This window comes from Dasypus novemcinctus, chromosome 3 (assembly GCF_030445035.2).
Source record: "Dasypus novemcinctus isolate mDasNov1 chromosome 3, mDasNov1.1.hap2, whole genome shotgun sequence".
In the NCBI taxonomy this organism is placed as follows: Eukaryota; Metazoa; Chordata; class Mammalia; order Cingulata; family Dasypodidae; genus Dasypus; species Dasypus novemcinctus.
The window spans coordinates 127621083-127644042 of NC_080675.1; the positions used below are offsets into that span (position 1 = coordinate 127621083).

Genomic DNA, 22960 nt, shown 5'->3' on the forward strand with positions numbered 1-22960 from the left:
TGAGGGGGAGACTGTAAACAGATGGAATCTTTGTGTCCAATTACGAGGTTTATTTCCATAATGAAAAATAATGATTCATGAGTAAAGCTGCTATTATGAATGAAGGAACCAGTCCCTCCACATCTTTGCGTGTTTATTAGTGAAGCCAGTGTAGATGAACGTTCCTTGCCTTCCTATAAAAATTTTGATTGAATCTAAAATTCTTCAGTCCTCAGCAATTTTCCATTCACAATACTGGAGATTTTCTTTCCTTGTCTCATAGCCTTTAGTGTATGGAAGAGTTATAGGCCAGACTGTCAGGAGTAAATATATATGTTAGTTTTTCTGCTTAGAAGACTGTAAGATTTTGACATGCAAAATTTTGGTAGGAAGTGTCTGGATGTATCTATTCACTAGTATCTAAATGTGAGCATCTTTTCACTAGTGGAGAATCCTTTAACCCCATACTTGGTTTCCTCTCCCTCTTTCCCACTACAAGATCATCTTTTTAAATTAATGTCTTTTATTATTAATTCTGTTCTACTTATTTGACTTTTTTCTCTTGCATTGAATCTCTACTCCCTGACTTCTGTGCCAGTCATTTATTCTCATTTCCTACTCTAAAACATATCTGTGAGTTCAGGACACTTTATCAAGTTACTGATTATTTTACTAATTAGTCCATTTTATTTTTTGCTGTTTTCTAGTTGCATTTTTAAAAAATATATTTATTATAGAAGTAGTAGGTTCACCTAAAAATCATACAGAAAATATATAGTACATATATACCCCTTCTCACACACTCAGTTTTCCCTATTATTAACACTTCGGGTTTGTGTCATACTTTTGTTGCAACTGATAAAAGACATTATAATTGTACTATTAGTCATAATCCATAGTTTACATTAGGGTTCACTGTTTGTATTGTACGTCATATGTTGTTATTGTTTTTATTATAGTAAGATAAATAAAACCTAAAGCGTCCTCTTTAACCACACTTAAATACATAATTCAATAGTGTTTAATTACATTCACGTTATTATGCTAACATCACCACCATCCATTACCAAAACATTTCCATCACCCCAACCAGAAATTCTATACCAATTAAGCATTAACTTCCCATTCCCTACATCCATCCTGTCCCCTGGCAAGTTATATTCTAGTTTCTGACTTTATGAATTTGCTTTTTCTAATTATTTCATAATAGTGAGATAATACCATGTTTGTCCTTTTGTGCCTGGCTTATATCACTCAGCATGATGGCTTCAAAGGCATTTTTGTTGTTGCATATATCAGAACTTCATATTTACAGTGAACAATTCCATTGTATCCATTTGCAACATTTATTTATCCGTTGATCTGTTGATGGACACTTGGATTGCTTCCATCTTTGGATAATCATGAATAATCCCACTGTGAAAATCAGTTTGAAAATATGTGTTTGAGTCCCTGCTTTCAATTTTTTGTAGTATATACCTAGAAGTAAGATTGTTGGATCATATAGTAATTCTATACTAAATTTTCTGAGGAAACACCAAATTGTTTTCCACAGTGGATACATCATTATATATTCCCACCAACAATGAATGATTGTTCCTTTTTCTCTACATCATCTCCACCACTTGTTATTTTCCACGTTTTTAACCCTAACCATTCAAGTAGGTGTGTATTTTAGTTTCCTCAAGCAAATACCATGAAATGGGCTGGCTCAAGTAATGGGAATTTATTAGCTGATAGTTTTGAGTCTGGGAAAAAGTCCAAATCAAGGCATCATCAAGATGTTGCTTTCAGGGAAGCGGACTTGGCCCAGTGGTTAGGGTGCCCGTCTACCACATGGGAGGTCTGCGGTTCAAACCCTGGGCCTCCTTGACCTGTGTGCAGCTGGCCCATGTGCAGTGCTGTTGTGCGCAAAGAGTGCTGTGCCATGCAGGGGTGTCCCCGTGTAGGGGAGCCCCACGTGTAAGGAGTGTACCCCGTAAGGAGAGCTGCCCAGTGCAGCCCACCCAGGAGTGGCACCTCACACATGGAGAGCTGACACAGCAAGATGATGCAACAAAAAGAAACACAGATTCCTGTGCCACTGACAACTACAAAAGCGGACAAAGAAGAACACACAGCAAATAGACACAGAGAACAGACAACTGGGGGAGGGGGGAAGGGGAGAGAAATAAATAAATAAATAAATCTTAAAAAAAAAAGATGTTGCTTTCTTCCCAAAGTCTGGCCTTCTGAGGCTGACTGCCAACAATCTTTGGTCCTTGGCTCTTCTTTCACATGGCAATGAACATGGGCCTCTCCCAGTCTCTCTCTTCTCTTCCAGGTTCATTTGATTTTCAGGTTCTTTCTTCCTGTGGCTTCCTCTCTATTTGTCTGAATTTTATTTTGCTTATAAAGGACAGCAGTAATAGAATTAAGGCTCATCCTGATTGAGTTGAGCCATATCTTAACTGAAGTAACATCATCAAAAGGTCCTTCTAGCAATGGATTCACACACATTGGTATGGATTAAGTTCAAGAGCATTTTTTTTTCCTGGGGGACATACAGCTGCAAACCACTACAGTATGAAATGGTATCTCATTGTCATTTTGACTTGCATTTTCCTAATGACTAATGAGTTTCTATGTGTGCTTATTGGTCATTTGAATTTCATCATTGAAGAAATGTTTGTTCAGGCTTTTGCCCCTTTTTAATTGGTTTATATGTCTTTTTGTTGAGTTGTAGGAAATTTTTACATATTTTGTCTAATGATTCTTTATTGAATATGTGGTTTCCACATACTTTCTCTCATTCTGTAGGTTGTCCTTTTACTTTCATGATGAAGTCTTTGCACAGAAGATTTTCTTTTTTCTTTTGATGAAGTCCCATTTATCTCCTTCTTCTTTTGCTGTTCATGCTTTTTGTATAAAGTCTAAGAAACCATTGCTAAATAAACAGGATTGAAAAGATGCTTCCCTATGATTTATTCTAGGAGTTTTACAATTTTGGTTCTTATATTTAGGAATTTAATCTATTTCAAATTGATTTTTGGTGAAGGTGTAAGGTAGGAGTCCACTTTTATTCTTTTGTTTATGTATATCCAGTTCTTCCAGCACCACTTATTGAAGAGACTATTATTTCCCCATTGAGTGACATGACGCCCTTGTCAAAAATCAATTTGCCCTAGACGCAAAGTTTATTTCTTCACTCTCAATTCAATGCCTTGGTCTAAATGTCTGTCCTTCTGCCAGTACCATGATGTTTTGATATTGTGACTTTGTGATAGTTTTTATATTAGGAAACATGAGCCACCAAAGTCATTCTTCTGTTTCAAGATGGCTTTTCCTATATATGGACCCTTACCTTTCCATATAAATGTGATATTTGACTTTGCCATTTCTACTCAGAAAGTTCTTAGAATTGTAATTGGGATTGCATTGAATCTGTAAATTACATTGGGTATAATTGACATCTTAACAATATTTAGTCTTACAATTCATGATCATGGAATATCCTATTTATTTAGGTCTTTTGATTTCTTTTAGCAATGTTTTGTAGTTTTCCATGTAATATTCCTAGATATTTGATTCTTTTAGTTGCTGTTCGTTTTTGTTTGGTAAATGCTGCTGGAAGCAATATATCAGAAATGGGTTGGCTTTTACACTGGGTATTTATTTGGTTAAAAGCTTGCCACTCTGAGGCTGTGAAAATGTCCAAATCAAGGCATCATCAGGATATCCTTTTCCCCAAGCTGCAACTGTGGGTGGTCAGACAAAGGGCAGGGCATAATGGCAGTATCAGCTTGTTTCTCCACTCTCCTCTGGGCCTCCTTGCTTTCAGCTTCTTCCTAAAGGGGCTTCATCTCAGTTTCTATCTCCTGGGGCCTTCTCTTTCAACCTCTGGGTTCTTCTCTGTATCTGTGGCCTTATTTCTGTGTCTGCTGCTTTTTATCCCTCATTTTAAAGGACTCCAGTAGGAGGATTAAGCCTTACCCAGGGTCATGCAACCTGATCAAAGGCCCTTAAATGAAGTAATTTAATAAAAACGTCCTACCTATGATAGGTTTGCATGCAAAGGAATGGATTAACTTTAAGAACAGGATTTTCTGTCTTTCATAAAAGCTTCAAACTGTGACAAAATTGTAAAAGGAATTTTTTTTTTCTTGATTTCTTCTTCAGATTGTCCTATTGTCTTTGAGTTTATCCTCTTTGGGGTTCATTGGACCTTTTGAATTTGCAAATTCATGTCTTTTGTTTAAATTTGGGAAGCTTTTTGCATGTTTTGAATACTTTGTCACTCCCTCCTGCCTTTCTTCCTTCCCTCCCTCCCTCCCACCCTCCTTCCTTCCTTCCATTTTCTCTATTTCTTTCTCTTCCTTCCTTTTGTTCTTTTCTTTCTTTCTTTCCCTTCCTTCTTCCCTCCTTCCCTCCCTTCCTCTCTCCCTCCCTCCCTCCCTTCCTCCCTCTCTCCCTCTCTCTCTCCCTCTCTCTCTCTCTCCCCTCTCTCTCTCTCTCCCCCCCCCTCTCTTTCTTTCTTTCTTCCCTTTCTAGGACACCTATGATGCATATATTGATACGCTTGATTGTGTCCTATAGGTCTTTACTACTATTTTTGTTTTTTAAATTATTTTTCTTTCTCCTTCTCAGTCTGAATCATTTCAATTGTCTTGTCTTTGAGTTCAATGATTCTTTATTTTTCCAGTTCCTATCTGCTGTTAAAACCCACAAGGGAATTTTTCATTTCAGTTATTGTGGTCTTCAACAACTGTGGGCTCTTTTTAAAATGTATGTCTTTTTATTGAGAGCCTCTTATTGTTTCCCTGATATCCTTGTTTCTCTTTTTCTCCTTGAGTATATAGAGGAGTGTGACAATTTGAAGTTTTTTTATGAATCCCAAAAAGAGACCCTCTTGTTGAACTACATCAGTGAGACATGACTCAGGTTGAGTCTCCACCCTCTTCCTGGGTGTGATAAAAACAGAGATACAGAGAGAGATACACAGGAACAGGGGGCTGCCATATTTGATCTTGCCAAGTAAGAGAAAGGCCTCCAGGTTTATCTACAGATACGGAAAGACAGAGAAGCCCTGAGAAACTGAAAGAGGAGGCCCAGAAAGAGATAAGTCCTATGCCTGCTTGCCCACAGATGAGCTCCGGGAGTGGGTAGATTTTGGAGGGTAAAGCAGAAACCTCAGCAGAAATTGGTGGCTATCTTGATTTATCACATGGCAGCTGATTTTGGTAAGAAAGCATCTTTGCTGATGACTAGTTTGTTCATTTCATGGCCTCAGAACTGTAAGCTTTTACCATAAATAAAATTCCCATTAAAATATCCAACCCATTTCTGGTATTTTGCATCAGCAACCCTTTGGCAAATGAAAACAGGGAGAATTTTTAAAAAATTCTTTTCTGGTATGTCTACAATCTTACCTTCTTTATTAATGGTTTCTGGATTTTTATCTTGTTCCTTTGGATGGGCCACAATTTTCTGTACTTTGTTTGATTTGTAACCTTTTTTTAATATACTACACATTTTATTATTATCAAGTGTTAATTCTGAGATTTAGTCCCTGGGATGCCTGTTCCTTAAGCTAGAATCCAGCTAGTAATATGACAGAGAATTCCTTGAGCACCAGGAGCTAAGAAAAACAAACTCAAAGAACATTTTTCACTGTCTCAGCGAATTGGCTCTGCACTGGCTGGTGCTGTCCTGCAGAGTTTAGACCTACTATCAAAAAGATCGACTTTTTTGATAGTAGCTTCTCCTGCCATTTTTTTAATACACTTTATTTATGTTTAATTGTCTTTTTTTAAAAGATACATAGATTACAAAAAATGTTACATTAAAAAATATAAGAGGTTCCCATATAACCCCCCCATTTCCCCCCCCCCCCCAATTCTTCCCATGTCAACAACCTCTTTCATCATTTGGCACATTCATTGCATTTGGGGACTACATTTTGAAGCACTACTGCACTGCGTGGATTATAGTTACATTGTAGTTAACACTCCCACAGTACATTCAGTGGGTTCTGGCAGGATATATAATGTTCAGCGTCTGTCACTGCAATATCATTTAGGACAACTCCAGGTTTAAAAAATGCCCCCACATCATACCTCTTCTTCCTTCTCCCTGCCTTCAGCAACTCCCATGGCCACTGTCTCCATATCAATGATACAATTTCTTCCATTGTTAGAGTCACAATTGTTCTATAGTAGAATACCAGTAAGTCCACTCTAATCCATATTTTATTCCTCCATCCTATGGGCCTTGGGATGGTGATGTCCACTCCACCTCTAAATCAAAAGGGGGCTTAGATCCCACATGGCTGATGGATATGATTCTCCTGTTTCCAGTTGTAGGCATTCTCAGTTTCCTGGTGTGGTGGTTGACCATCTTTACCTCCCTCTCATCGCCTACCATTTTTAAAGCTGCACTTTTCTTCATTCAGCAGCCACCCAGTTACAGCACCCTTTCTGTTTTCCAGAGTTTTGAGGAAGATGTCTCTGGAGGTTTTTGCTAGAACTCAACGTCTTACTCATTCTGCTTCAGCCACACTGGCCTCCTTGCATCTCATGGAAATTGTCAAGCATATTCCTTCAGGGACACTTTACTTGTTACACCTATATTTGACATGAGATTCCAGGAGAGAGTTACATGGTTTGCCCTTTTATTTCATCCAGTTCTGCTCTCATGGCACCTCATTAGGGAATTTCCCTGGGCATGCTATTGAGAAAGGCAATCAACAACTTATCTACTCCCTTAACTTGCATTATTTGTTTTCAAAACACTTACTACTGCCTTGCATTATATTGAATGATTTTTATCGTCTGTCTTTCCTCACTCTAATGTAAGCTCTATCATAGCAGGGGTACTCAATTTTCCTCCTTGCTGTATTCTCACTGTCCACAATAGTACCTGGATCATAGTAGGTATAAATATATGTTGCATAAATAAATGAAATCCACATGTTAGTCCCCAGTTCTATCTCTCATGGAAATACTCTCTACTTAATCCATAGCTAGCTCTCTGGGAAAAATTAAAAGCAAACGAAACTTTTTTTTTCCATTTACTTACATATTTTTTAATACCCTTGCTCCATGACTTGTCCATTAGTGAACTAGCTTCTGTGTGAAGTCTCTGTTATCACAAATGTGTAATGACAGACATTTCTATATTTTCTTTCTTGCCCTACAAAATTTAATATTTTGTTCCTTCATAGTCATTGATTCTGAAGAAATTTGATTACAGTAATTTTAATATTATGATTAATCTTTTCCTTTGTTTGCCAGTTTTCCTCTCAGGAAGCATTACATTGGTCCAATTTTTTTTCCTAATTTATTATAAATATAGGTATTTATTTTTTAATTTTTATTTTATTATTCTGAACTTTATACCTACTGCTTTTGGCAGTCATAATTGTAGGCAATTTTTACCTTCAAAGATGTGCTAACAATAATATTGGAACTGTAAAAACAAATAAACAAAAAAGATATGTTAGCAATACAATGCCAAAGTGTTTCTAAAATAGAAAATGGAAACCTATTTGTCCTTATGATTTTTTTCTTTACTTTGAATTACATGGCTTAACAGTCTCAGTGTATAAAACAGATATTATCACAACTATCAATATGAATTTATAGTTACCTTGGATAGATGTCTGTATGTGTATCTGTATCTATAATAGTCTGATACGTATTTATGTTAGAACCAGAGTTCCTGGATGATAAGGTTTTGTGTTTGTGAAAACACAGGTATCTAGCAAAACATCATATACATTGAAACCTTAATACTGGCATTTTATTTGGTATTCCTCCCACATCTTCCACATTGCCACCTCTTCAAGATAGAACAGGCCATCAAATCCTCATGCTTAAGATGCTTAAGACAGTCCTAGGTAAACTGCATTCTACTAACCATGGGAAAATGTGGAGTGTTTATGCAATAAAATGATGTTACAAATTAAGGAGTGGAAAATAGAACTGTAAGCATAGCAGCAAATTTGCCTTTGGCATGGGAATGGGTATTATGTATTCCACTCTTAATATGTAAACCAATATATAAATATATATTTCCATATTATACATAAAACCTCATGCATAAAGACTAATTTTCAGAAGAAAGCATATTTTTTTCCAAATAAATGTGGGTAAACACCATGTAAAGGAAAATAGCCATTTTCTTCTATGTCACCAAGCTTTTTTTTTCCTTATACAGTTTTAATGAAGCATTTTTATTCTGGTAGTAAAATATTCATATATTACCATTGAAATTCACAGATTAAATTTTGTACAAAATTAGTATACTTCAGTGTAGAGAACTACACAGTTGTTTCATTTTGTAAACATACTGAGCTCATTGAATCTTCGTTGCCAAGATTAAAAACATAGGAGGATTGGTGGCTAAATAAATTCTAAAAGATTCATTCACATCATGTGAGGAAAATGTAATTTTGTCAATGTAGTCTTCTATTAAGGAGAAGATAATAAGAATAGAAATACAGATAATTTGAAGTATGCTTTTAAAATTGATATTATAATCACATACATTGATGTTTGGTAGGCAGTAGTTAGGATTAAGTGTAGTTCAATTGAAATACCTCCTGTATACTATATGATTATACAGTATGGGGGAGTATATTTAAGAACATAAGAAAAATAGGCATAAAGATTTTAGAATAATCACAGGTCACTTTTTATAGAATTATTTAATTGGTAATGATAACTACCCAGAATAAAACTGAGAGCCCATAAGTATAAAACAAGGTTGCCAAGAAAGTAAAATGTGATAATAGTCTCTCCACAAAAATCTGTGTATTTTACTTATCATTCTTCAGACAGAGCCTATGCATTTTTATCTTAACACAAATTTAGCAAGATTAATTGATCAGTTTCCTATGTGATGATGGATCAAGTCACAGATTAGAAACACAATAGGGTTTGCTAGAGGTATTTACATTGATATACCTACAAAGAGCAAGGGGACAGCCTGAATACATGTATTAGCATATACATATATGTGTATACATATACGAAAAAGTGAAGTAGGAATTTAGAAAGTGTAGGAATTTGGAGGTTAGTAAATAAGTGGCTCTCGATCTTTGAAAATTCTGTTTTGATTCAACAGAATATAATTCTGGGTTGTTTAACTCCATAACAGATAACTTAACACAATGCAATTTTTAAAAAAATTCTTATTATACAAGTCAAAGTCCAAGTGGGTGTTTCTGGTTGAGCAGCTCTCAAGGAGCTATCTCAAGCACCCAGACTCCCTCCCTCTAGTGGCTCTGCCATCTCCTAGAGTCATTGAATCCTCCACTGGCGCTTTTGTATCTGGCCCATTAGATGAGAGAAGAGAGAGCATGGGCAGTTTCACAGGAGGTGTTTTAGGGGAAATGGCATCCACTTCTGCCAAAAACCCAATCATTTTGTCTGGAAAATGTAGTCTGGTTGCTCACCTGAGAGAAAAAGGACATGGCTTGGTAACCAACTAGTTAAAACTGTCAGACCATCACAAGTCAATAGAAAACTGTCGACCATCACAAGTCAATAGAAAAAAATCTTAAATTACGTTTGACATTCTCTACTTAAGGCCAAATAGCATAAGGGGACATCACCACAAAGGAAAACACATTTTCTTGTCATTTTCATTTACACTTTCTGAAAGATCAGACTTACATCACCAACTAACTCAAATTGAAAACCTCTTGCTGTATCAGCTGAAGTGCACATCACATGTAAAGAAGCCAATTTTTTGTTGAAATGGCAGGATGTGGAAACATATGTTATTGGTTTTCTGTTTCTGTCTATAAAGAGCATAAATATCAGGTAATAGTGCATGAGAGATATGTGACTTAAGGGATAGAAGCTATTCCTATTGGTTTGCAAGGAATTCTGTAAGGAGGAAATAGAGTTTCTTCTAAGAATTTTTTCCCAGCAAAGGGGCTGTTAAAAATCCTGAGAGTTTGAGTAGTTATAGTAGGTACATTCTTCAGAAAAAAAAACAAATAGTCTCTAGACTAGAACCAAAACATGTCTGATCTTTTGGTATCTTTCCTATGTCCTTTCCCATACCCATCCTCAGTGGGAAGATTTGGGGGTAGGATAAGAAGGGAAAGTGGCCTGTCCAATGCATGAATTAGACATAAAGAAGTGTTTCTTTTCTGGAACTGTAACAGCAGTAATGAAGGGAAGGGAGAGAGCTTGCAGAGTCCAGGAAGATGGATTTGGGGAGATCTGTGAATTCTGTGTAGACTGTACAAATGCCAAGGAGGGAAAGACTCCTGCAGATGTGGAGAACTGAAGTGAAAATGGGTTATAGATATAAAGAGAAGGTCCTAGCTGAAAAACTACTGCGATGCTCCCAAGCTGAATTTTTCAAAGTGTAGAGGATAGTACACTGCAAGGGGCAGGGATTAGTGAAAGTTTTCCTTTCATGGCACAGCATAAATTCAAGGTTTTTAGATATCTTTTTCAGCCAAACTCACTACCAAAAATTTGTGTAAAGCCACTTATTTTTAATATGCTGAAAGTTGGCAAAATATCAAAGATAAAATTGGACTGTTAATGTTTGGGTTTTAAATATTGACAAAAATAATTTTTTTCTTCCTCACTTTTATTTCAACAAAATCATTAATGATGCTATTTTAATAAAATTTTTCAAATACTTTGTATTCTATTTATAGTGGTATCAAAGTTAGCATCCTTTCCTAAGTCACATGATATCTGTCTTTCATTATTTCCTCTCTTAAAAATGTAAGCATACCTTCTCTTAGGAAATTTTTCTTCATATTTTCATTTGTTTCCTTTCTGAGTCCATTTTCATATTTTCTTGTTGTATCCAACCTAGTTCGTGCCTATTCTTTTTTTTTTAAAGATTTATTTTATCTGATTTATTTCCTCCCCTTCCCTCCCACCCCCCCCCCCACCCCAATTGTCTGTTCTCTGTGTCTATTTGCTGCATCTTCTTCTTTGTCCACTTCTGTTGTTGTCAGCGGCACAGGAATTTGTGTTCCTTTTTGTTGCGTCAGCTTGTGTCAGCTCTCCGTGTGTGAGGCGCCATTCTTGGGCAGGCTGCACTTTCTTTCGTGCTGGGCAGCTCTCCTTACGGGGCGCACTCCTTGTGCATGGGGCTCCCCTACGTGGGGGACACCCCTGTGTGGCATGGCTCTCCTTGTGCACATCAGCACTGTGCATGAGCCAGCTCCACACGGGTCAAGGAGGCCCCGGGTTTGAACTGTGGACCTCCCATGTGGTAGACAGAGGACACCCTAACCACTGGGCCAAGTCGGCTTCCCTGTATTTATTCTTAATATTTAAAGTATTAAAATGAAGTGTAGTTATATTTGAAATGATACAATTTGAATAACTTTATAAAAATACATAATTTAAAGTAAATTTCAAATTTAAAAATTATAATTTTAATTATTTCCTTATGTTTTTCAATATAGTTTCATATTTCGTTTCAGAAAATTTTCTTCTCAAATAGTCAAAAATACTTACTGAAAACAAAATACAAAGTATAGTTATTTGATATAAAAATTCTATGTAAACAAAAATTTTTAAATAAAGCTAAAATTTTAATTTATATCACATATATAAATCTAAATAAACAAAACAATCATTTGACAGTTCTTGCGTCCAGTGACCATCTAGTTGCCAAAGAATTAAAATCAGATTCTGTGTACATTATATCTAGAACTACATATTTACCACCTTAAGAGTTATATGAATTGTTTAATATTGTGAAATATTCCCCAGCCATCATGTGCACCAATGTGTATACTTCACTGATTCCTGAGTACCTTTAGAACCACAAATTAGAATGTAAGGAAACTATGAAAATGAGTGCTTTATATACTGGGAAATGGTAGTTTGGTATGCAATAATCGATTGCACTCAGGCTATCCAGAAATAGAACCTGACAACTTAAGTAATTTGCCCTTTCTCTTGCCTCAGCACTTCCACAGCTCAAATTATTGCCAAAAACCAAAGCAATGACTTTGTTTTCAGTAATGGCACAACCTATAAAACTTTGTAGCATTTGGGCACTGTTGTCTTTTGTTTCTATGACATTGAACAAAAGATGGTTGATAGTGTTTCTCTAGGGCTAACACAGTACTAATCATAAGAGCACGCGTTGTTAGTATAAAACTATATGTTTATGGTTTGGGCTTGCTCAGCACAAGCACCAAGTAAAGGATCCCAAGTGATAGAGGAGTCTGAATCTATGTGCTATTTTGTTCTTGAGTGTATATTTTAAATACATAGGGCTCACTAAATGTATGGGTTGTAGAGTGGTATTGCATTAAGTTTCTACTTACGAGTTTGGCAAGTAAATATTTCCTCTTACGTAGCAGACATCTGAAGGAGAGGAGAGATGAGGGAGAACCAACACTGAAAGGGGAAAAGGATGACAAAAATTCTGGAGAAAGTTGAAGCAAAACACCACCTATTTCATAATTTTCTTTGGGAGTTTGACCTAAAAGTATTAGTTTATTACTCTTGCTTCTGTGTTGTGTGTATGTGTATGTATGTGTGCTTCTCTATTTCATGGTTCTACAAATTTCTTGAATGAATTAATATTTAGATCATTTGAAATTGTTCAACTTGGAGTTGTGTTCCCTCCTACATTTACTATGTGAATTTAAATCCCTCTATAGTCATGTTTTGGAAACAGTGATGCCCTTAATTTGTTTATAACAATCTAATTGCCTCAGTATTTTCAAAATTAAGCCTGAAATGTAAAATACAGAATTGCTAAATTAAAAATCAAAGCCTTTATCTTTAGGGAGACTCACAGACCTCAACTAGTACTTTTCAGAAGCCTCCTTCAACTTGAATATAGCCAGGGATAATTTTGGATTTGGTTGCATTTATATTTGTAGCCAAAATTGGACAAGCTATTAATACTGTGGAAAAACAAAAGGAGAGATAAACTTATTCACTCGCATTATTACTTGTCTCCATCTCCCAGTTCTTTATGTCCAAAACACAGTGTAGATTTAAGCCTTATGTTTTGAGCAAGACAAAAAAAAATCCACTTATTAGGAAATCCTGCTAAAGAAATAGAACAAAAATACAAGGTACAAAATAATTTTTAAACATTTCTTCAAAATAATTTTAGCTGAATTTAAAAGGTGAAGAGTAAATCATATGGCAGAAGTTAGATATATTTCTTCTTCTCAACTACCTACTCTAGGTGTTAAATAACCAGGTCAGAAATGTGACCTACTCATTAACATTTCCAGTATTAATAAGTGATTATGGCTCCAGTGTAATTCTTATATTACTCATGCTTATAGTTTTAATTCTTTCTAGTGTTTTGCTTCAGACTAAAAGTCATCAAAATATGAAAGCTGGCAGATAAATAGAAAATTATTAGTATGTTATTAACCTTTAACTATATCAGAACTCTTACCTTTTTCAGTAAGATACATTAGAGCATTCAAGTTATTTCACATTACTGCATGACCTACTCTGTATAAGACTAATGATTTTTTTTTCCATTTTGAAAATTTTCAGATCTCTCTTCAGTGATTTACTTTGCCTTTACCTCAAATACACTATTTTCTTCCTTTTGATATACTATAATAAAAGTAAATTGGAACACAGCAATATTGTTGGCAAACCAAACTTTATTAAATGTTTGATTTTATCTGTTATAGAACATGAAAATCAGCGGTTATGTAAGAGCACCGATTATATGAATTTGCATTTCAAAGTGAAATGGTTTTATAATGAATATGTGCGAGAACTTCCTGCCTTCAAGGATGCTGTTCCTGAATACTCCTTGTAAGTAGTGATTTTCACTCCCAATTTTGTTCTCAATTCATGATCCTGTAAAATTACACCTGAGTTATGCAGCCCTAAAATCTCTCCACATAGTCTTTTGAATGAAGAGATTTCTAGTATGAAATTAATAGTAAATGATCTGCATGTCTTTGAGATACATGTTTAATTTAATTGGTTTGCAGTTTTCTAATATCAACTTAAGAAGGAAAAATACATAATAGGATATGGCTAACAAGATGAAATTATTTCCTTGTAAAAGTTCTAGAAATAATATTTTGTGGGAAAATGAGGTTGCTTGTATATTGATATTTATAATCAGTTTTCCCCTTTAATTCAAACTGAAAACATCTTAGAAATCCTTATTTCTAAAATATAAATCATTATTAAACAGGTATATTCATGAACATGTCTTTATCAAACACATTTTTAATCCCACAACCACATTTTTAATATATGATATTTGATATTTCTCAGGATTCTATTTTATTCTATTGCAGGGGTTGTGGGGTGATTCTATATGCCAGGCTCTGTGCTAGATTCTACAAGACAATAGTGCATACTGCTTACATTCTAATTGTCTTGGCAATTTAAATCCTCTCTGGTGGAAATGATTACCCAGAGTGCCGCAATTTTTCATAGACAATGTAGAACATTTAATAAATAATTAACAGGCATGGCAAGCTAGGAATCAAATGATCAAATAACAAGGACTGAAAAACAGATATTAGACTTATCAAATGTGGATATATTTTAAAGAGAAAGAGAATTTCAACAGAGAAGTGGAATCTATAATTGAATAAAGTAGAAATTCTAGAACTGAAATAAAATGAAATTAGGAATGCAATAGATGGGCTTAATAGCATATTATGCATAGCACAAGAGGGGATAAAATAACTGGAAGATAGATCCAGAGAAAATATCTGTATAGAATACAGAAAGGAAAAACAGTATAAAATATACAAAAAAAGGAACAAGTCATATGTGGGCCAAAGTGTAAAGGTCTGATATATAAAAATTGTATCTCAGAAAAGAAGAGAGAAAGAATAATACTGGAGGAATTTTAGAAAAGATGCCATGTATGAATTTTGCAAAAAAGATGAAAGACTTGAAGATACAGGTTCAAGAAGGCCTACATCATTGAAAAGCTGCTTAAAAAAACAAAAACAAAATGAGGAATTCTTAAAGTCAACTGGGGTTAAAAAAGATATGGCATTTTACCAGAGTTACCTCCTGAGAGCCTCCATGTTGCTCAAATGTTTCTCTAAGCCAAACTCAGCATGTAAAAGCATTACCTTACAGTGTGAGACATGACTCCTGGGGATGAGCCTCCCTGGCACCAAGGGATTACTACCAAGCACCAGCTGATGATGTAACTAGAAAAAGACCTTGAATAAAAGGGTCAACTCAGACCAGCAGAATATCTCAGCCTACATGTAATATCAGGTGTTAAAAACTGCTTTTTGACCTTGAATAAAAGGGGAAAATGGAAAGGACAAATGAGTTTACATGGATATGAGTCTCCAAAAAATAGTCGGGAGATCTTCAGAGGGTCATGCTTACACATGCTTCAGCAGGGTCCCAGAGACAGACAAAGTAGATACAACTCCAGTTACTGGTCTCCTGAGAAGTACAGAGACCCATAGGTTCTATGGTCATGGCAGATGGTTCTGGAGTTCGGTGCCATGTCAGTTGGCCCTACTTTGGAGTTTGTGTTCCTGAGTGTGATGGAGTTGGACTCAGATGTGACCTTTCTACATATGCCTCTTCTGTTACTTTTACTGGACCTGTGGTTGGCATTGGGGTTGGTGTATACTCAGGAGACCTGAATCCCTGAACCGTCCATGTGACAGCCAAGCCCTGAGCCTCAGCATACTTGCAACTCCTACCCTCTGCTTTATTGGACTTACCCCAGCTAGCTAACAGGGAGGTGGAGGTCAACCACCACACCAGGGAGCCAAGAGTGCCTACAACTGAAAGTAGGAGAATTGCATCCATCATCCATTTGGTATCTAAGCCCCCTCTCAATATAGAGGTGGAGGGGACATAACCATCCCAGAGTCCACAGGATGGAGGAATAGAGTATGGATTAGAGTGGACTTACTGATATTCTAGTATGTAACTATTGTGATTAGTAATGGAAGAAATTGTAGCATTGATGTGGAGAAAGTGGCCATGGTAGCTGCTGAGGGTAGAGAGAAGGAAGAAGAGATATGATGTGGGGGCATTTTCAGGACTTGGAGTTGCCCTGGGACAGATGCTGGACATTGTATGCCCTGCCATGGTCCACTGGGTAGACTGGGGGAGAGTGTAAACTACAATGTAAACTATTATTCATGTGGTGCAGCAGTGTTCCAAAAAGTATTCACCAAGTGCAGTGAATGACCCACAATGATGAAAAAGGTTGTTGATGTGGGAGGAGTGGGGTGTTGGGGGTGGGGGACATATGGGAACCTCTTATATTTTTTTAATAGAACATTTTTTTAAAAATAGAGAAAAAAAAAAAAGAGCCACAGGAAGATTTCAAGCTGATTTTCAATAGAAACATGTGAAACTAATTGGTTTGGAATGACAAATTTTATATGCCTAAAGAAAAAAACTACCAACTTAATTCTATAACTATCAAAAATATCTTTAAAAATATAGACAAAGTAAAGGCACAGACATGCAAAACTTGAGAAATTGAAATAACTTGTTTCCATTATACCATCACTGAAAAAAAAATGCTTAAGATAGAAGGCAAATGATCCCAGGTAAAACTATGGTAATGTAAAAAATAAAATAAAAAACATTACGGAGAGTAAACAAATGAGTAAATTTTAAAGTAGATTGTTTAAATTTTTTTAAAAAAATGTTTTGCTTGGAGTAAAGTATATAAGGAATTAAAATATAAGACAGCAATGGCATGATAATGTAGGGTAGGGTTAAATGGAGTCAAAATGTTATGAGACCCTTGAATTAATGATTTTTGCATGTGATTGTTCAACTAGTCCAAATAACTCATCAATCAAAAAAGTATCCACAGTGGAAATTAGAGAATATTTTGCATTAAATGATAAAATATGGCAAATTAAAATTTGTGGAATGTAGCTGAAATAGGAAATAGAGGGAAATTTTATAGGTTTAATTCAAAATATTAGAAAGGCTTAAAGGACCAAAAATCAATGGTATCGATATCCATATCAAGAAATTTTTAAAAGATAAAATTAATTTTCTTAAAAAATAGGAGGAAGAAAATAATAGTATATCATTGAAAAAATGAAAGTGACAAAAAATGGAATAGAAGAAATTGTGAAGACAAAAGTTGATCCTTGAAAAGAATAATAAAATTGATAAAACTGCCACACGGCTAATGAAGAAAAATGAGATGCTACAAATTACCATTTTCAGGAAAGAGAGACAGGACATCATTAAGGAGTCTGTAAACATTAAACAGATAATAAGAGAATAGGCAGACAAAACATACAAAATCCTTTAAAAAAAGTATTAAGCTGACATAAGAAAAAATATAATATCTGAATGGGCCCATAACTATTTTAAAAATTGAACCCTTAATTAAATATCTTACAACAGAAAGAACTGCAGGTCCAGGTAGCTCCAAATGAATTCTTCCAAATATTTAAGGAAGAAATATAACCAATCTTACATAAACCATATTTCAGAAAAACTAGGAACATTCCTCAAATCAGTTTTTGAGGCCAGCATATCCTTGATACCAAAACTTAATGAAGCCATGACAAATAAGTAAAATTACAGACCTTTTCTCTCAGTAGACTAGGTTTTTAAAAACTCTAAAAAATGTATTAGACAACAGAATCCAGTGATTTACTAAAAGGCTACTATAACGTGAGCTGGAGAATTTGTTTCTGGAATGTGAGATTGCTTAAATATTTAAAATCAAATGTACATTGCAATTCACCACATTTAAAGAATAAATGTGAAAATCCATATAATCATCACATTAAACAAAAAATAATGCTGGTTAAAATCCAGTATAAGTTTATGATAAAGAAAATATCTCTTAGCAGTTAAGAATGGAGGAATGGAAGGGAACTATCCTAATCTGATGAAAGAATCCCCTTATCTCCAACCATCCTCCCACCACCAAAAACAAAACAAACAACAAACAAAACTACTAAATAAACCATTATACTAATTGGTAAAATTTCAAAAACTCTATGAGATCAGGAGACTGATAACTGATAAAGCTCTATTTAATATGTTACTAGAGGTCCTAGCCAGTGTAATAAGAAAAAGATATGTATAACAAATAGAAAAGCACTTAATGCTGTCAATATTTGTATAACACATAATCATGTACATAGAAAACCCAAAAGAAACTATAGAAAAACAAAATTTTAAAAATGAATTTATCATCTATATAAATGTTGACTGAATATCTATGTAATAGCCACAAACAGAAAATGCCATTTAAATAGCATTAAAAACACCAAATATCTAGGAATAAGTGCAATGAAAGATATACAAGCCCTGTGTTCAGACAGCTACAAAATATTACTTAGACAAAAAAGGGAACTAAACAAAAGTAGTGTTCCTAAAAATATTCATTACTGTAAATGAATTGTAAAGATGATAGTTCTTTCCACATCAATGTATAGATTCAGCACAATTCCTTAAATATTCAAACAGGTAATTCTGTGCAAAATGGCAAGCTGATTCAACAATGTACATAGAAATGCAAAGACCTAAGAATCAGCCATAACATTCTTAAGAAGAAGTAAAAACAGCTGGAGAATTACACGCTTAGATATCAAGGCTTATAAAATATAAGAGTCAAAAGAGTGACATATTGATGTGTGACAAATAGACCAAAGGAACAGAATAGAAAGTCCATCCAGTTTCCTCTTCTTGAATTAGCTAGAATTTAGTAGTGTTGTAGCACATAGAAATATGCACAATAATTGATTATATTTCTATGTACTAGAAGAAAAATGATGAAATTGATTTTAATAACATTAATAAAAGAAAAAAATAGTATCAAAAAGGAAAAAAAGTCCAGAGACAGACCCATGCATATGCTGTTACCTGATTTGCACCAAAGGTGCCAGTTAATTGCAGTGGGGAATAGATGGTCATCTAAATAAATGGTGCTAAATCAATTGCATGTCCACATAGAAAAAAAGAACTTTGAAACCTATCTCAGATGATCCACGAAAACCAATTACAGGTGAAACCTAGATCATAACTAAAAAGTCAGCAGCGAGCATATAGGATCAGTCTCAGGAGACTGGTCAGGATGGGTGGAAACCAGAGGGAAAGGATTAAGAAATGAGGAAATGGAGTGACAAGGTGAGCAGCACACAGAATTTACATTTTCTAGGAGCTTGAATGGAAAAAGTACTTACACAGTGAGGATTGGGGAATAAGAATATTTGAAGTGGCAGCGAAAGAGTAGAGATTGAAGAAAATGGAAGATATATTTGATGAATTGAAGAGAAAGAACTGGAAAAGGGGAATGAAGAGATTTGGGTCCTGAATTAAGCTCATGTAAGAAAAGAGCAGTGTTGACTGTTAATTATGTGCAAATAATATCCTTTGTGATATATAATATTATTCGTTATTTTTAGGTGGTTTGAACCTTTTGTCATGCAATGGCTAGATGAAAATGAAGATGTGTCAATGGACTTCCTTCATGGAGCACTGGAAAGAGACAAAAAAGATGGCGTGAGTTTAAGTTACTTTCACATTGCTTATAGTCAAGGTTCATTCACATGGCTCACTTTTAAGTTACAGGGAATTGTCATTAATTAGGTTTTGTTCTAATTTTCCAATGAACAAAATAAATTTAAAACACAATTTTAAAGGGCTAATTAGAACTCCAGAGAATTGCTTAAATTAAAAAATCAATTACCCTCTTGCCCAAGTATCTTCTTTACTTATTGGTCTGAATCTACAAGTTCCCCAGGCTTGTACAAAACTCCCTTGGTGTTGTGGAACATTTCCAGGATTTCTACTTTAGGACTAAGTACCCTCTTGGTCCCTCTGGAACAACTTTCAATGTCTTGAGTCACAACTAGCTTGCTAAGGTGTCCTAATGCCCAAGAGGAATGAAAAATATGAAAGAACCAACCTCTCAATTCAGTAATAGAGATACCAATTAGTATCACCCTGCCCTCTGATATTAACTCCACTATACTTTCCAGAAACGATGAATGATTTTCAAGTGGGTAAGCATTTTATTATGGGGAAATGAAGGAATATGATATGTAGTTGTTCATGTGAAATAATGACAACTTCTTCCACACCCCCTATAACGTGCTTATTGGGATGGTTTCACTCTATTCCTTCTCTCCCCTCAGTTTCAGCAGACATCTGATCATGCTCTCTTCTCTTGCTCTGTGGTTGACGTCTTTGCTCAGCTTAATCAGAGTTTTGAGATTATCAAGAAACTGGAATGCCCTAATCCTGAAGCATTATCTCACTTAATGAGAAGATTTGCAAAGGTAGGTTAAGTGAAATGAATTCCTTCTTTTCTAGGACTGTGGTATGTTGTTTTCCTGCACTGAAACAGAAAAGTGCTAATGTTGTAGAGTATTGCTTCTCTACGACACCACAAGCAAATTTAGTTTCCTATTCTAGTACAATAACTTCAGTTGTTTCTAGGTTTGTCACCCAATTTCCTGAACATTCTATTTCTTTAGTATGTATTTATCATTTTAAAAATCTATGTTTATCTACATTAATTATTCAGTTATTTATAATTGAATAGATTACCTCAGATTGCCAAATTACTTCTGTTTCAAATGTGGTGCTTCTAGCTGAAATTAAGTCCTGGCATTTCATATTCAAATAGGCAAATATGATATTTAATAGATACTATAGTTTAGTAAAAAGTAAATTGAATTTTATATCATGAAAACTAAGTTCTGATTTCAAATCATTCATAACTGCAGTATGAATCTGGACAGTTCACTAGATTTTTGTGAATTTAGTTTTCTTATTTGACAGCTATATATTGATCAGCTAGATTAGACTTAAGGCCTCCTCCTCCTCTTTGAGTTTAAGAAAATTTTGCCAAGAGGTTCAAGGGAAATATAAGAAATAAAAATGCAGTCTCTGGCCTTCACAATCGTTTTTAAAAATCCCACATAATAATGAACACCACATGATATGAACTAATCTGAAAAGACTTTAAGAGGAACAAATTCAGCCTCACTGTAGTGGGATCTCTAGTTAAGCTGAATGGGGAAAAATGATGAAAACTGAAATAGCGGCTTTGTGGAAAACTGTGGCTTATGGAAGCCTAAAGAAGGTGAAATAAGTATTCTAAGCAGGGCACTAGCACCAAGAAAGCATGACATGTGATGGACAGTGAGAACCAACCCTCTCTTTCAAAAAACTGGCTCATGCTGGGAGAATCAGTGAGGAATGTTGGGAGAGTGAAGACTGGCTTAGATCTTGAAGGGCTCGACTTTCCTGCTTGAGAAATTTAAACATACTCTTTTGGGCTATTTAGGAAACACTGCACGTTTGGGGATTTTAAACAAGGGTAGTGACATGATCAGCATAGTGTTTTAGGGGAACTCCCTATACAGTCCTGTGTCTCACTGAATGTTGGATATATCTGGCTGGGTAGGCTGCATGATGGCTAAGGTGTTGGCTGTTCTTTCAGCAAGTACTTGTCGATTGCTTCACTTACACACCTTACTAACCACTTTGAGCAATACAATCATGAATGAGCATAATTTCTGATGTCAAAAAACTTATACTGGGAAGGCTAAACAACTGTGACAAAGTCAAATGCTATAATCAGGGCATTTTAAAGGTTGAAACAGGCCCAGACATGCTTACACGCTCTCTCTCTCACGTGCTCTCTCCAGCTGTATTATTTGTCAGCTATATTTTCTATCTCTATATATAGACAGACATATTAAAATATAAGGATATGTCAAACTTAGTTATAAAAAAATGTGTCATATTGAAAACATGTACATTCAATATGGTACTGATTTTAATCACAGACACAAACACAATGATTGCATAACTTCTTTTGGAAGTATCATAAAAACTTTATGTTTGTGGTTCTTTATGAATGGGAAACCTGAGCCTGACCTTGTTATTGGCTCCAGATCTTAGAAAAGTTTAAATCTAGTTCACTGATAGATGAAATAGGAAAGGCTTCTTGCAGGAGATAGCATGCTTATTAATTGTGATAGGAAATAGGATGATTGTGATATGGTAATAGACTAATGGCAAGGTAACAAAACCTAGAAATCTCAGTAATTTAACACAACAAAGATTTATTTTTAGGTCACACCACATCAAGTATGGGTTTGGGGACTCTGTAGGGGAGTCCTCAACTATTCTGTGACCCAGGGGTTCTAGCCCTAGGGTTCCCAATGAGGAAAGAACATAGAATTCAGTTCATAAGGGCTGAGGGTACTAAAATTGGAAAGTTAGGCTCACATGGTACAGTGCCTTGAAGACTAGGCAGGGTGCTTAAACTTATTTAGTAGAAAATGAGGAGCCAATGAAGAGTTTTAAGGCAGATAAGCTGTCAACCTAAATTGTATTACAATATTTACCTGCCACAAAATATTTTGAACTATATTTTTTTATAGCTGTTAATTAGGAAGACTAAATTAAACTCCCATCTGTTAAGATCATAGCTAAAATCCATTTATTTGGGGATTTTTCTAGTAGAAGATGATTCTAATTTCCCAATACATTGAAATCTATAGTAAATTCTGAAGCTATGTTTTGGATGACTGCCAAGGAAAGAATGAAACAGGGTCATTAGGGAAAGTGTTTGAAAAAGTATGTCATATGCTATTCTTGGATATCTGTAGCACTTGCAGTAGAAGCAGGTTCATATGAGACTTTAAAAATCTCAGAGTTAATATATTTAGTATTATACTATTTAATTGCCTACAATATTAGAAAAGTAACTAAATTTCACCCTCATAGTAGGCAAACAGACGGTTATATAAGGTGGAAAACATGGAAGCACTGTGAGAGAATAGGAAGAATGCTGAACTGCGATTCCTCCTGTCTGGGCTCTAGCCCACCCACCCCCACCCCCTCTACAGCTCTGACCTTTCTTCATCTGTACAAACTGAACTTAGATATGCTGAGACTGCTGGGATTTTTACTGAATGGAATGGAATGAAGTATAAAGGAGTGGTAGGTCACAAAGAGTCTTGCTAGAATCTCTCTCAGAAGAACATGTTCTCTGAAGCAAGAAAAAAGAA

At 35.2% G+C, this 22960-nt stretch overlaps 1 protein-coding gene across 1 annotated transcript in view; it reads left to right on the plus strand.

Moving 5' to 3' along the window:
* UNC13C (unc-13 homolog C) overlaps window positions 1-22960 on the plus strand; it is a 738074-nt gene that overhangs the window by 569968 nt on the left and 145146 nt on the right. Inside the window, exons 19-21 of the mRNA XM_058294229.1 lie at window positions 13625-13751; window positions 19337-19433; window positions 20069-20212. Of these exons, the coding sequence (XP_058150212.1) occupies window positions 13625-13751; window positions 19337-19433; window positions 20069-20212 (368 nt within the window). The remainder of the gene's footprint in view (window positions 1-13624; window positions 13752-19336; window positions 19434-20068; window positions 20213-22960) is intronic.